Source organism: Papio anubis, chromosome 4, assembly GCF_008728515.1.
Source record: "Papio anubis isolate 15944 chromosome 4, Panubis1.0, whole genome shotgun sequence".
NCBI lineage: Eukaryota > Metazoa > Chordata > Mammalia > Primates > Cercopithecidae > Papio > Papio anubis.
In genome coordinates, this window is record NC_044979.1 from 41,235,794 (window position 1) to 41,250,145 (window position 14,352).

General features: G+C 36.6%; 1 protein-coding gene across 4 annotated transcripts in view; it reads right to left on the reverse strand.

Moving 5' to 3' along the window:
- CFTR (CF transmembrane conductance regulator) overlaps positions 1 to 14,352 on the reverse strand; it is a 185,301-nt gene that overhangs the window by 21,308 nt on the left and 149,641 nt on the right. For all 4 annotated transcript variants that reach the window (XM_021935087.2, XM_031664846.1, XM_031664845.1 and 1 more), the window contains 1 exon segment: positions 5,368 to 5,523. In XM_021935087.2, coding sequence (XP_021790779.1) covers positions 5,368 to 5,523 — 156 coding nt within the window.

Here is a 14,352-nt window from a genome sequence, read left to right on the forward strand (position 1 = left end):
TATTGGCCAGGCACTGTTACTAATGTTTGAATTCTCAGTGCTTTGGGAGGCTAAGGCAGGAGGATCACCTGAGGCAAGGAGTTTAAGACCAGCCTGTACAACATAGTAAGACGCGCTCTGAATTAGCTGGTGGTATGGTTTGGATCTGTGTTTCCACCCAAATCTCATGTTGAATTGTAATTCCCAATGTTGGAGGCGGGCCTGGTGGGAGGTGACTGGATCATGGGGGTGGATTTCTCATGAATGGTATAGCACCATCCTCTTGGTGCTGTTCTCATGATAGCGATTCAGTTCTCATGAGATCTGCTCATTTCAAAGTGTGTGGCACCTCCTCCCTCACTCTCTCTTGCTCCTGATTCGTCATGTAACATGCCTGCTCCCTATTTGCCTTCCGTTAAAAGGTCAATGAAATGTTCTAATTTCTGTTGTAGTGAATTGCTTTGATTGCTGAAAGTTTGTCACCTTTCAAACTTGTAACTGAAGATTTAGAAATACATTTTAAAATATTTTTTCTGTTTTTTATGAATTAAGTGCATAATTGATTGAAAACTTCCTGAGGTCTCCTCAGAAGCAGATGCTGCTATGCTTCCTGCACAGCCTGAAGAACCATGAGCCAATTACATTTATTTTCGTCATAAATTACCCAGTTTCCAGTATTTCTTTATAGCAATGAAAGGATGGACTAATACAGTTGGGCATGTTAGTGCGGGCCTATAATCTACCTACCCAAGAGACTGAGGTGGGAGGATCACTGGAGCCCAGGAGTTCAAGGTAACACACTCAAGCCTAGGTGACAGTGCAAGACTCTGTCTCCGAAAAAGTGTTGCTTTGTTTTCAAGACTATGTATTAGTTAGAACAAAGCAGCTATAAATAGATGAACAAAATATTCCTCAGTCAAAAATATTTAAGGTTTATAACAAATACAGATTAATTTTGTAATATTTACATATCTTTGCATATAAATGATTGCATGTAAGATATCCAAATTATTGTTTCCTCTAAAATTACTTAATGCCTTACAACCTTTTTATACTACATCTTTTTAGTATATACTTTTTCAGAGATAGCATAAAAGAAAATACTTTCCTGGTCTGACCAAATAATCAAAAATTTCACATTTTTAGGCTCAGAAAGAATAAAATTGCATCATACCTACTTCTATACAAATTATTTTTCTCTCCTCCCTTGAATTCAGTACTCCACCCCTACTGTCCTCTTTTTACTCCAGACTCATCACTTCATAGCTGGAGAGCTTCCTAGCTCATGTCCCTGCTTCTCCTGCCACCTACACCCCATGCCACAAGCAGCAGCAGGGTCCTCCACCACCCTTTCACCAGCCTCTTCCTCACTCAAAAAGGCCCAACCCATTCCTCGTGAAGCCATGTTGGCACTTGTCAAGTATTAACTTCTTTTTCCTAATACTCCCTAACTTGTGACCTCCTCTGACCTTTTGTCCCTCAACTTTTTCTAGTTCCCATCTTAGTACTTGTCCATAATCTCCCTGCCTGGCATCCTGGAATACCCTCTCAACATCCTCATGCCCCCAACCATTCTAAAATCTACAAGCTTTATGACCCTTTATGAACCACTTTAATTATCACTTTCTTTGGGAAACTATATTCTTTTGTTCACTTCTATGGTACATACCTCCAATAAAGTACTAAGATGGGGACATTATTTCTTGTGCTCAAGGAACTGTAAATAATAATAACAACCACAACACAGCATATTGTACTTACTCTGTGCCAGGGAGTAGTACTAGTTATTAACTCATTTAATCCTCACAAAAACACAATGAATTAGTTACTGCCATTACATTCATTTTACAGAAAATAAAACAGATGCACAGATAAATCAAGATTACATAGACTAAAATTCAGATACTGATGGAACCACAATCTCTCGTTAAAGAAATCAAGCATTTAGTGATTCAGCACAAAATAACGCATATTGAATTCTTATCAAGCAAGCTATTGTGTTATGCACTCTATAAGGGACAGAAAAATTAGTAAGAAAAAAATCTATGTTTTATCTAGCATTTCTATTACATTCTTTTATCAACTCTGCTTTAATCGTTGATGATTTTGTGTTTAAACCTTGCTTTCTTAACTAAGATACCTGCAAGTATTTACATTGCTAAGTGGAAATTAAACAAATACAAGGATTACTCTAATATAAGATATATTAGAAGTGCCAGATTTATAAACAACGCTCTAAATCCCATGTGGGACTGGAATGTGGGGGTGGAATGTTGGGATTAGTCAAAAACACCAAATTCACACAACATGAATGTTGCTTTGAAAAGTCTAATTTGTGTGACTCATATAACAGAGCGACGTAAGGGAAAAGATGAGGAAGGCATTGCAGTGGGAGGAGAAAAAAAGAAAGGATCACTGATGTGGGGGAGTAGCAACAACAGGGCTTGGGAGCTGGCCTTTCCTAATTACCCGCATCACATTCGCTAACTAGCCCATGCCTTGACCCATGACTCTATTTAATCACCTATATTTAATTCATCGTTTTGGTTAAACCCTTTCTTCCTTGATCTCTGACTTACGACAATGAGTGTAATTTTGAACTTTTCATTTGAAGCTCATAGGTTGGATTGGGACCTCACTGTGACATTTCAAGGACAAGTGCTATCTATACCTTTTATATAACCACAGAAGCTATCAGACTTATAATGTGAAGCATGTAGGAGTTTAATAATTAATTATTAAGTTGTTAATTATTATAAAATGAGTGAGAACTGCTACACTGTTGAATTGTCATTCACATCTACAAACACATGTTTTGGTCCCATTTGATATGTCCCAGAGCAAAAAGTGCCCCAACTTTGTGGTGGGAGTTATGTGTGGACATAGATTCTTTTCAGATCATAAAGACTAATTGCAAGAACAGGCCTAGTCGTTTCCTCAGAATAGTTTGTCACCTTTCAAACTTGTAACTGAAGATTTAGAAATACATTTAAAAATATGTTTTCTGTTTTTTATGAATTAAGTGCTTAACACAAATTCAAGGCCAATAAACCATTTCAGATCTTGTTCTAACTGCCTAAACCAATGGGGCTCTGATGATAAGCCTCATTGTCTCCTCTTCGTGACCTCACAGCTCACAGGTAACACAATGAATTAAAGGAGGCTCTACCTTGAAATTTACACAATAGTCTTCCAAGCTGGCGCATTCTCTAAGATTGCTGTCTAGTTACAGAAGGGAAGAACATTAATAAAACAAAACAAAACAAAACACCTGCAAGGACCTGCCAAAACTAATGACATGTTATGATTCCACAGCTGATGTCTCAGGATCATTCTGAGAAAAAGAGGGGAAATTTCTTGTTCAAAGTTCCTGTTTCATGTGTCTGGAAACAAATGACCCATTGATACAGAGATCTCTAATGTCTCAGTGTCAGAGATCTTCAGAACTATGCCCTTGCAAAGTCTGGGAGTTGGAAGGAAGAAAAAACTGGAAAAGCAAACAAACATAATTCTCTTTGGATTTTTAATTCCTTCTTCCTTTTTTTTTCTTTTTAAAGTTTAAACTTTAGGACAAGATAAAATTACTTAATTTGAACTTTCAAAGAAAAGTTAGGAAAAGCATCTCTTGGTTTAGATATCAAAAATATATGAGGCGTTTGCCCTCTTGCTCTTTCTTGGTCATTCACATAATGTTCAAAATTTGTCACTAAAAAGAAATAGCATATTCTGTTTACAGACATCTTTGTGATACTGAGAGACAGCCCCAGAAACCAGCATCATAAACACGTATATGAGAAGCATCTATATCAAGATCATCCAGCATTTCTGAAGGCATCTCTGAACATATTTTTTTTTGTTTGGTTTATATAATGCTAGAAACATAGAAGAGTGGAAATGGGGGGGTGGGGTGGAAGACAAGCTTGGGAGACTCACTTTGGCAGAAAGGCAAGATAAAGAATTTTCAAAACTCTGGCCCACTCGGTTTTCTTCCACGTCTTGCATATGTATGTTCCTAAGTTGAACATGCAATAACACGAAGCCTCTCTACTACATAGTAGATAAACTAAAGGATTCCCAGTGAAATTGAAATTAATTTTTAGAGCTTGAATTATTCTAATGGGCAGATTTGTGTGAACAAGAACAACAAAAACCAAAAAATTCACTATTTTTCATTTAAAATGGGACCAGAAGACTTAGGTTATACTGAATAACAACACTTCTCTATCAACCAGTTCTTTTTCGCTTTTCAACATTTTTATTTTGCCTAATGCTATCACCTTGGGATACTTGTATTTCCAGTGTTTCTTTACCTATAGATCATCTAACAATCCGTTTTTTCTTTCTGAGGAAACAATACTGTTTTCAAAACTCCAACCAGGATAAAGCTTCTGGCAACATGACAAAGTCTAGACAAATAAATTAAAAGCACCAGTTGAGCAGTTACAATATTTAGTGCCTCATTAGTTGAAAGGAGCAAATGTTCCACAAAGGTAATCTATTAAGAAATACGAGCCTTTTTTTCAGTCTAGATTTATAGTCAGTCTACCTGGAGATGCCCCTGGCATTTTAATTTTGTGTAAAAAGTAGAGTAGTATTAGAAAGAACTATGGTAGTGGAATGGATTCAGGGCCCATTAGTACAAAAGGAGAAAAATGATCATTAAGTGTGAATATATCCGGAGAGACTAGAGAAAATACCAGCAAAAATACAGTAAATGTTGTCCAGATTTGGTCCCAGTAAAGACATTTCTTGGTTTCCATTTAGATCATTTTAAACTGAAACTGTTGCTATTTCTCTCATATACAAGAAGTGCTCTTACACAGTAACATTCTAATTAGTAGAATGATACTAAGGCAGTGAGGCTAGAGATCCTTTGTGACCCAAATCAGAGTGACATTAAAAAAAAAAAAAAAATAGCTACAGACTAATCTGACATGGTTCATTCCATCCAAAGAACAAAAAACAATCATTACACTTTCTATTTTCAATTCCACTACACCTCATGATTCCAAGTGTTTGTTATTTCAGGAGCATCTTTTGTCTTGCAAAGCATTTCTCAACCTGGTGATTGCTAACTTGGAGGTCAGGCCACTGAAGCAGGAACAAAAAAGAGCTGTTAAAAACAAAAGCCCAAGGTTCCCACTGTAAATTTGGTCTTCTGAAAAACACTATCAAAGCTATGAACATTTCAATAACCAGAACTGGAGAATTCCAAACTTTTAGTGACATATTTTCTGCCTATGAGAAAACTGCACTGGAGAAAAAAAGACAGCAATGCATAATAAATATATTTTGCAGAGTAATGTGAATTTCTTGAGTACAAGTATCAAATAGCAGTAAAAAATGCAAATCAATTGCCTTTTTTTCTGACTAAGTCCTTTTGCTCACCTGTGGTATCACTCCAAAGGCTTTCCTCCACTGTTGCAAAGTTATTGAATCCCAAGACACACCATCAATCTGGATTTCTCCTTCAGTGTTCAGTAGTCTCAAAAAAGCTGATAACAAAGTACTCTTCCCCGATCCAGTTCTTCCCAAGAGGCCCACCTATAAGGTAAAAGTGATGGGATTACTCCTGTGACATATAGATACCATGCATTAAACAGAATTCAGTATTGTACTTCAATAAAAACCACTGGAGTATTTTATCCTGTCACCAGTGGAAGATATTTACTTATTCATTCAAACATTTTTGTACACTTTCAATCCTGACCAATGTTGATATATGGAGACAAACAACCTTGGAACAGAATAGAGAAACTGGCCATAAGGAATTGGACCCCTGATGCAGACTTCTTTCATCACTGACTTTTACTAATGACAAAAAGAATGAAAATGCCCCTTTTGCATAAAGGAAAAGCAAGGAGTGTCTTCATCATCTCTCAACATAGGCTCACGCCAGAAGCAGAGACCTGCAATTTGATCTAGTACCCAAAGTGGATATAACTTAAAAATTACTTAATCTGAAATAGTTCTAATATTTAGATGTTGACCCTAATAAATTAATTAGATCAAGTTCAAGCCTGGCAATAAATAATGATAGTTCGGGCAGCAGTATATTCCCAGAGAAGACAGGTTGGGCGAAGGCCTTACCACTCCTCAGTGAATGAGTCCTTTGGACAGTGGTCAAATCACATTCTGACATTCACCCGCGCTGGAGAGAAGTGAATTTCAGGAAGCAAAATGTATATTAAGGAAAAGAAAGAAAATTATTCTTGTTACCTAAAGACCATAAGAACATAGCATGGATGTGAGAGCACCATGCACTGCATGAGGAGATCAAATGCTACAGGTGACCCACAGAGAGCCCCAACTCTGTGTTCGGATGTCAGCTTACATGCCAGAACTTGAAGAGGGTGCTTTGAGCGAGGTAGAACACTACTGCAGTCATTAACTGACCACTGAAAAATCTGACTGACAGTTAGTGGCACTGAATAAATGTTTGTTTCATCATTTTTAAAAAAGTCATTTGACCTTTATGTACTATAACTGAGCAAATGGTCTTTTAGTATAATGCTTTTCAATCTGTGGTGAAGGACAGTTTGTTTTCTTTTTAAATTTCTAATTCACTACATATCAGTACTTTAAAAATATATAATAAAAATGAAATTCTAAATATTCACCCTCAATTTTTATACTATGTCATCACAGACAAGTAAGTTTGTAAACCAGAACCAGTGAATGGACCACAATAAATGTTTTAGAGTACATAACAACGCTTAATAAGAATAACCTACTGAACACTATTTGCAACCTGGTAATAAACTAGGTCTTTGGGATAAGCTGGAAAGCAATAATGACACAGTTGACCCTCTATCCATAATAAGAACTCTACAATGAGATTTTCACAAATGTTTGTTCTCAGACAACTGAGAAAACCAGATCAATCAAATGTTATGTACAACACCCTGTTGAATTTCTTCATAGTATTAATCAAAATTAGTACTTTTTATATTTTTTCTTGATTATTGCTTGTGTTTGTACCAAAAACATAAGTTTAACAAACACAGGGGAGTCTATCTAGTTTTGTATTGAATTATTAGCACCTGGCTTACCTAAAGTGCCCCATAAATATTTATGTGAATTGATTAACGGACAGCCAGATGGAAGAAAGGATGGATTTATGAGCAGATGGATGAACTCATGTAATTTAGCTGATCTACCAAATAGTGGATTTAATCAATTTTGTTCAATTGCTAGACAAACTCCTAATTTTAAAATATTGTGGAATTTCAATGCACATTTTCATTTATGAATCAGCCCATGTTATACAAACACATTCATCATGTGTCAAGATTTTTCTAACACAATAGTAAAATGTTGTATAAGCAACCTGAATATGCCCAGTGCAGGTGAGGTCCAGGGGAATAAAAGAAAGGAAAGTTCAATAGGTGAAAGTAATTTGCTATGAGGTCATATCAAGAATTTTGGTAAGGCACTCCAGCCCGGGCCACAGAGCGAGACTCCGCCTCAAAAAAAAAAAAAAAAAAAAAGAATTTTGGTAAGAAGTACTTGAGGTCTAAATCCTTGTTATCATTAGACAGGTTTCTAATGAGGATTAGATAAATGTCCATGTTCCCTTTTCTTCAGAAACAAATACTGAAATTTTTAGAGAACTTAATTTTTAGGTGGGAAAGACTGGATGAAGGGGCAATTTGTAAATCTTTGGTTTAGCTTTAAAGATTTTAGCTATTACTCTGGTTTCCTTATATCATTGAACTGCTGGTAATGCATGATATCTGACACATTTTTCAAAAGCAAGGAATCATTGGTTTATATCCAACAAAGTCTTCTTGTTTATATAATTGGCACATAATAATTAGTTTCCGGGATTTGTTTTTTCAGGCTTCTCACTGATCTGTTGAATAAGGCTAGAGTACTTCCTGCAAATAAGCTTTTAAGACATACCCTAAATCTAAGTCAGTGTTTTCTAGTAACTTCAGTGCACCTCCTCCCTGAGAATGTTGGATCAAGATAAATCAAAATAATATGTGGAAAGTTAAACAGTGTTGAATTTGGTGCTAGCTGTAATTGCATTGTACCATGAATAGAACATTCCTTTCAGGGTGTCTTACTCGCCATTTTAATACTGCAACAGATGAAGACTCTTGTAATTATTTTTCATTACCTCATGGTCTCCAGAAATCAAGATGACAAGTCAACTGAAATTTAGATCCACAAGGTGATTATAATTGAATCTTTTATGTGTTCATATATCTCTATTAATTATTAATGAAACATAGTATTGAGAATATGCTGCTTATACCCACTGAATGATTCAACAACTTTACACCAATTTTTATCAAGATAGAAAATGGGATATGTGTTTAGCAAAGCAAACAAGTATTTAGGTGTTTGTGCTGATATGATTTGAATCCTTAATATTCTTATAAATTATTTCCGGCATTTCTGTATTTTGAAGAGACTACAAATGGAGAAAGCAACTAAGTTCATCCAAAAGTATAGATCTTGAAGTACTATCAAATATCTATTTAATCAGAGGACTGTCCAGGACTGTGACACATACAATATACCATCTGAGGAATTTTGATAAGTCCAGATTTATCATGAAGCATCTGACTCCAAATTAAGTTCCCAGTAGGCATTTTGAGAGGAAAAAGAAAAGACAAAAAGGATGGGATATTCTAGTTGGGGGAAGGTGCTCTGGCTATTACAATTTAGATAAAAAGTCAAAAGTTTTTAAGAAAAAACTATTTGAGATTAAAAAGAAAAATAGATTTTAAAAGTAAAGGTTGTGAAATAGCTGCTACATTTTTCATGCATTGATAATAAAAACTTGTAAAGTATAGGTTCTTTAAATTAAAGGTCTCAGTTAAGAGCAAAGAAAGTAATACGACATCTTTTCCATAAAGTAATTGCTATGGACAAAGTGTTTTCACATGAAGATTGAATAATTTTTCTGCACAGAATATTTATTCTTTTCATCTCTTCACCATTACCAACAACACAGAAATCCATTAAAAATTAAACAAGATGCCCACTTAAGTCCTAAATTTTAACTGCTTTTTCTCCCCCCTAAGAAGAGCAGCCCAAAACTAAGCTGGCAGTGTTTTGGGATATCCAAAAATATTACTAGTATACAAAATTTGAGTCGACTTCTTAATTCAGCACATAAGAAATATGTGTGGAGCATCTTGTGATAGTTTGCAAGATGCTGTTATAAGTTCTAAAGGCAAGGCAGTAGAATTTATATTCTTCAGAGACTGCTCAGAATAACAATTTTATTTTTTATTTTTTAATTTTTATTATTTATTTTTATTTTTTTAATTTATTTTTGAGATGGAGTTTTGCTCTTGTCACCCAGGCTGGAGTACAGTGGCATAATCTCAGCTCACTGCAACCTCCACCTCCCAGGTTGAAGCAATTCTCGCGCCTTAGCTTCCCTAGTAGCTGGTATTACAGATGGCCACCACCATGCCCGGCTAATTTTTGTATTTTTAGCAGAGACAGGGTTTCACCATGTTGACCAGTCTGGTCTTGAACTCCTGACCTCAAGTAATCCTCCTGCCTTGGCCTCCCAAAGTGCTGGAATTACAGGTGTGAGCAGAATAATATTTTAAGAATCAATTCCTATTCTAAGGAAGCATATAACCTAGAAGTAGATAAAAGCTATGCATTCACTTATTTAAAATGTATTAAGATAGGTAACATGCTAAATAAAGGCATAAAAAAATAAAAAAAGTAAAAAAATAAAACAGGACTTCCAGATTCTGATCTGGTTTGTAGAAATTCTGTAAGTGGTTGGCTTCATCCTAAAAACAAGTAAAAAGCAGAGCATACTGAAAAATCAACAACTTTTCTTAGATCTGTCAGAGAAGTGAGGTCACAGGGCAAACCACTGCCCCCCAAAATGGGAGACAGGCAACAGGGTACAGAGAATCACAATTTACAGAACAGAAAACAATAAGCAGAAACCTCTAAGAGAACCAGTATTAGGGTAGGAAAATCTAAACTGTAAGTGAAAAATTGCTGGAGATTCAGTGTGAACAAGTGTGACAGCAAGAAAATTCCAAGTGGGCCCAAGTCACCGGGGGACTTCTATAGTTTTATGAATTTTGCCTGTAGGATGCTTACCAGGTTCTTACAGTGAAGATCAGAGGAAAAAAGGGAAAAGTAACCATTTTGAAATATGCCAGAGCATTCTTTTTTTTTAGATGGACTCTTGCTCTGCTGCCCAGTGTGGACTGCAGTGGCGCAATCTTGGGTCACTGCAACCTCCACTTACTGGGTTCAAGCAGTTCTCCTGCCTCAGCCTCCCGAGTAGTTAGGATTACAGGTGTATGCCACCACACCTGGCTGATTTTTGTATTTTTAGTAGAGATGGGGTTTTGCCATGTTGGCCAGGCTGGTCTCAAACTCCAGACCTCAGGTGATCCACCTGCCTCAGCCTCCCAAAATGCTGGGATTACAGGCGTGAGTCACTGCGTCTGGCCCCAGAGCATTCTATTCTTATAACAAGACCTGTCCTCAAAAGAGACTATTTTACTATGCCTAACCTCTCAGGGTCTTTTTTTCAGAGCCTAACTGACCTGGGGGAAGGAAATACTTAACTCCAACTCCCTCTCACAATAGTCACTATGTCCCACCAAAAGGGGTGAAAAAACACTTAAGTGCTTCTAAGCTGCAGAGGCACAGGCTCACTAAAAGACTAAAACCTAATCATAGGACTACAGAATACTTCCCTCACCCTCTGCTACACCTACCATTACATGACTAAAGGCCTATTTACTACAGTTCCTTTTACCCAGCACATCATGTCCACCTTTCAATAAAAAGTTACAAGGCTTACTAAAAGGTAAAAAAAACCACAGTTTGAAAACACAGAGCAAGCATCAGAACCACAGTCAGATATGATGGGGATGTTGGAATTAACAGATCAGGAATTTAAAACAACTATGATTAACATGCTAAAGGCTGGGCATGGTGGCTCGCACCTATAATCCCAGCACTTTGGAAGGCTGAGGTGGGCAGATCACTTGAGGTTAGGAGTTCGAGACCAGCCTGGCCAACATGATGAAACCCCATCTCTACTAAAAATACACAAATTACCCAGGCATGGTGGCAGGCACCTGTAATCCCAGCTACTTGGGAGGCTGAGGCAGGAGAATCACTTGAACCCAGGAGGCAGAGGTTGCAGTGAGCCAAGATCACACCACTGCACTCCAGCCTGGGCAACAGTGAGACTCCATCTCAAAAAAAAAAAAAAAAAAAAAAAGCTAAAGGTTTTCATGGAAAATGTAGGCAACATGCAAGAACAGATGAAAAGCAGAAGAGAAATGGAGATTCAAAGACAGAATCAAAAGAAATTCTATAGGTCAAAAATTCTGTAATAAAAATGTAAAATGCCCTTGATGGACTCATTGGTAGACCGAACACAACTGAGGAAAGAACCTCTGAGCTTGAGAATATGTCAATAGAAACTTCCAACACTGAAATGCAAAGGAAAAAAAAAAACTGAAAAAACAATATCCAAAACAGTGGGATGACTACAAAAAGTGTAACATACATGTAATGGGAATACCAGAAGGAGAATAAAGGAAAAAAAAAGGACAGAAGAAATATTTGAAGCCACAATGACTGAGAATTTTTCCAAATTAGTGTCAGATACCATACCACATATCCAACAAACTCAGAGAAAAACCAAACAGAATAATCAAAAAAAAAAAAAAAAAAAAAAATCCGACACATAGGCATATCATGATCAAAAAGAAAGGCATATCACATTCACACATTCATAAAAAAAAAAAATCTTGATAGATGCCAGAGGAAAAAACATCTTGCCTATAGAAAAGCAAAGATAAGAATTATACCTAACTTCTCAGAAACAATGCAATCAAGAAGACAGTGGAGGCCGGGCGCGGTGGCTCAAGCCTGTAATCCCAGCACTTTGGGAGGCGAGGCAGGGTGGATCCACGAGGTCAGGAGATCGAGACCATCCTGTGAGCTACAGTGAAACCCCGTCTCTACCTAAAACTACAAAAACTAGCTTCTGGCCGAGAGTGGCCTGTGGTCCCAGCTACCGGGGCGATGAGGCAGGAGAATGGTAAAGCCAGAGGCCGGAGCTTACAGTGAGCGAGGATCAAGCCACTGCACACTCAGCCTGGAGGCGACCAGGCGAGACTCAGATCTCAAAAAAAAAAAAAAAAAAAAGAAGACAGTGGAATGAACTGTTTAAGAGTTTGAGAGGAAAGAATCCTGTCGAGAGTTCTGTGCCCTATGGAATTATTCTTCAAAAGTCAAGAAGAAATAAAGTCTCTATCAGACAAACAAAAATTGAGGAAAATTGTTGTCAGTAGGTCTGGCTGGTAAGAAATGTTAAAAGAAGTTGAAGAGAGAGAAGGAAAATTATACAGGTCAGAAACTTGGATCTACATAAAGAAAGTATATTAGAGAATGAATAAATGAAGGTATTTCATTTTATAATAAAATTAGAACTTCTATTTTTCTCACTCTTAATTGATTTAACAGATAACAGTTTTTATCAAAAAATTTCATCAATATATTCAATCATAAATATGATAATGTGTATACCTAGGTATATACATATATGTAAGTGAACTAAATGATAGCTACAATACAAGAGACTGGAAGGTGGAACTGGGAGTGTTTTATTATTAAAAGGTACTTGCACTACACATGAAATTATTTAGTATTATTTGAAAATGGACTTAGATTAGCTGTAAATGTATATTGCAAACTCTAGGGGCAACCACTAAAAGTTTTTCTAAAGAAGATTTACTATGCTAAGAAAGTGGACATGAAGTCCTTTCCCATGCCTGTGTGAATGGTATTACCTAGGTTTTCTTCTAGGGTTTTTATGGCATTAGGTCTAACATTTAAGTCTCTGTCATCTTGAATTAATAATTTGTATAAGGAATAAGGAAAGGATCCAGTTTCAGCTTTCTGCTTATGGCTGTAATTTTTTCCCAGCACCATTTATTAAATACGAATCTTTTCCCATTTCTTGTTTTTCTCAGGTTTGTCAAAGATCAGATGGCTGTAGATGTGTGGTATTATTTCCTGAGGGACTCTGTTCTGTTCCATTGGTCTATATCTCTGTTTTGGTACCAGTACCATGCTGTTTTGGTTACTGTAGCCTTGTAGTATAGTTTGAAGAGTCAGGAGCATGATGCCTCCAGCTTTGTTCTGACTTAGGATTGTCTTGGCAATGCAGGCTCTTTTTGTGGTTCCATATGAACTTCAAAGCAGTTTTTCAATTCTGTGAAGAAACTCATTTGGTAGCTTAATAGGGATGGCATTGAATCTATAAATTACCTTGGGCACTATGGCCATTTTTCATGATATGACCCAGCCATCCATTACTGGGTATATAACCAAAAGTTATAAATCATGCTGCTATAAAGACACATGCTGCGATATGTTCATTGTGGCACTATTCACAATAACCAAAGACTTGGAAACAACCCAAATGTCCATCAGTGACAGACTGGATTAAGAAAATGTGGCACATATACACTATGGAATACTATGCAGCCATAAAGGTTAGAATTTTGTGTCCTTTGTAGGGACATGGATGCAGCTGGAAACCATCATTCTCAGCAAACTATCACTTAAGACAGAAACCAAACACGCATGTTCTCACTCATAGGTGGGAACTGAACAATGAGATCTCTTGGACTTGGGAAGGGGAACATCACACACAGGGCCTATTATGGGGAGGGGAGGGGAGGGATTGCATTGGGAGTTATACCTGATGTAAGTGAGTTGATGGGTGCCCCAGCGAGTTGATTTTGCTTACACCAACATGGCACAAGTATACATATGTAACAAACCTGCACATTGTGCACATGTACCCTAGAACTTAAAGTATAATAAAAAAAAAAAAGAAAGTGGAAACATATAAAATGCTCAGTTAAAACCACAATGGAAAGAAAAAGAGTAGACAATAAAAATACGAACAAAGAACAAATAGTGTAACAGACAGAAAACAGTAATAAATATGGTAGATGTTTATCTAACTATATCAATAATCACTTAAAATATCTATAGTCCAAGTATTCCAATTAAAAGACAAAGATTGTCAGAGTGGACCAAAAAACAAGTCTGAACTATTTGTTGTCTACAAGAAACCCACTTTAAATTTAAAACAACATACAAACTAAAAGTAAGGGGACGAAGAAAGTTAAGTAATTTTAACACCAACCAAAAGAGACATGGGGAGACTGTATTTCTTTCAGAGAGAACAGACATCAGAGCAAGGAAATAATGAGGGGCATTATACGAGGATAAATGGTCACTCTCCAAAAGTCATACCAATTTTTCATGTGTATGTTTCTAGCAACAAGTATCAAAAGACACGAAGCAAAAGTTGGTAAAACTGTAACAAGAAATAGA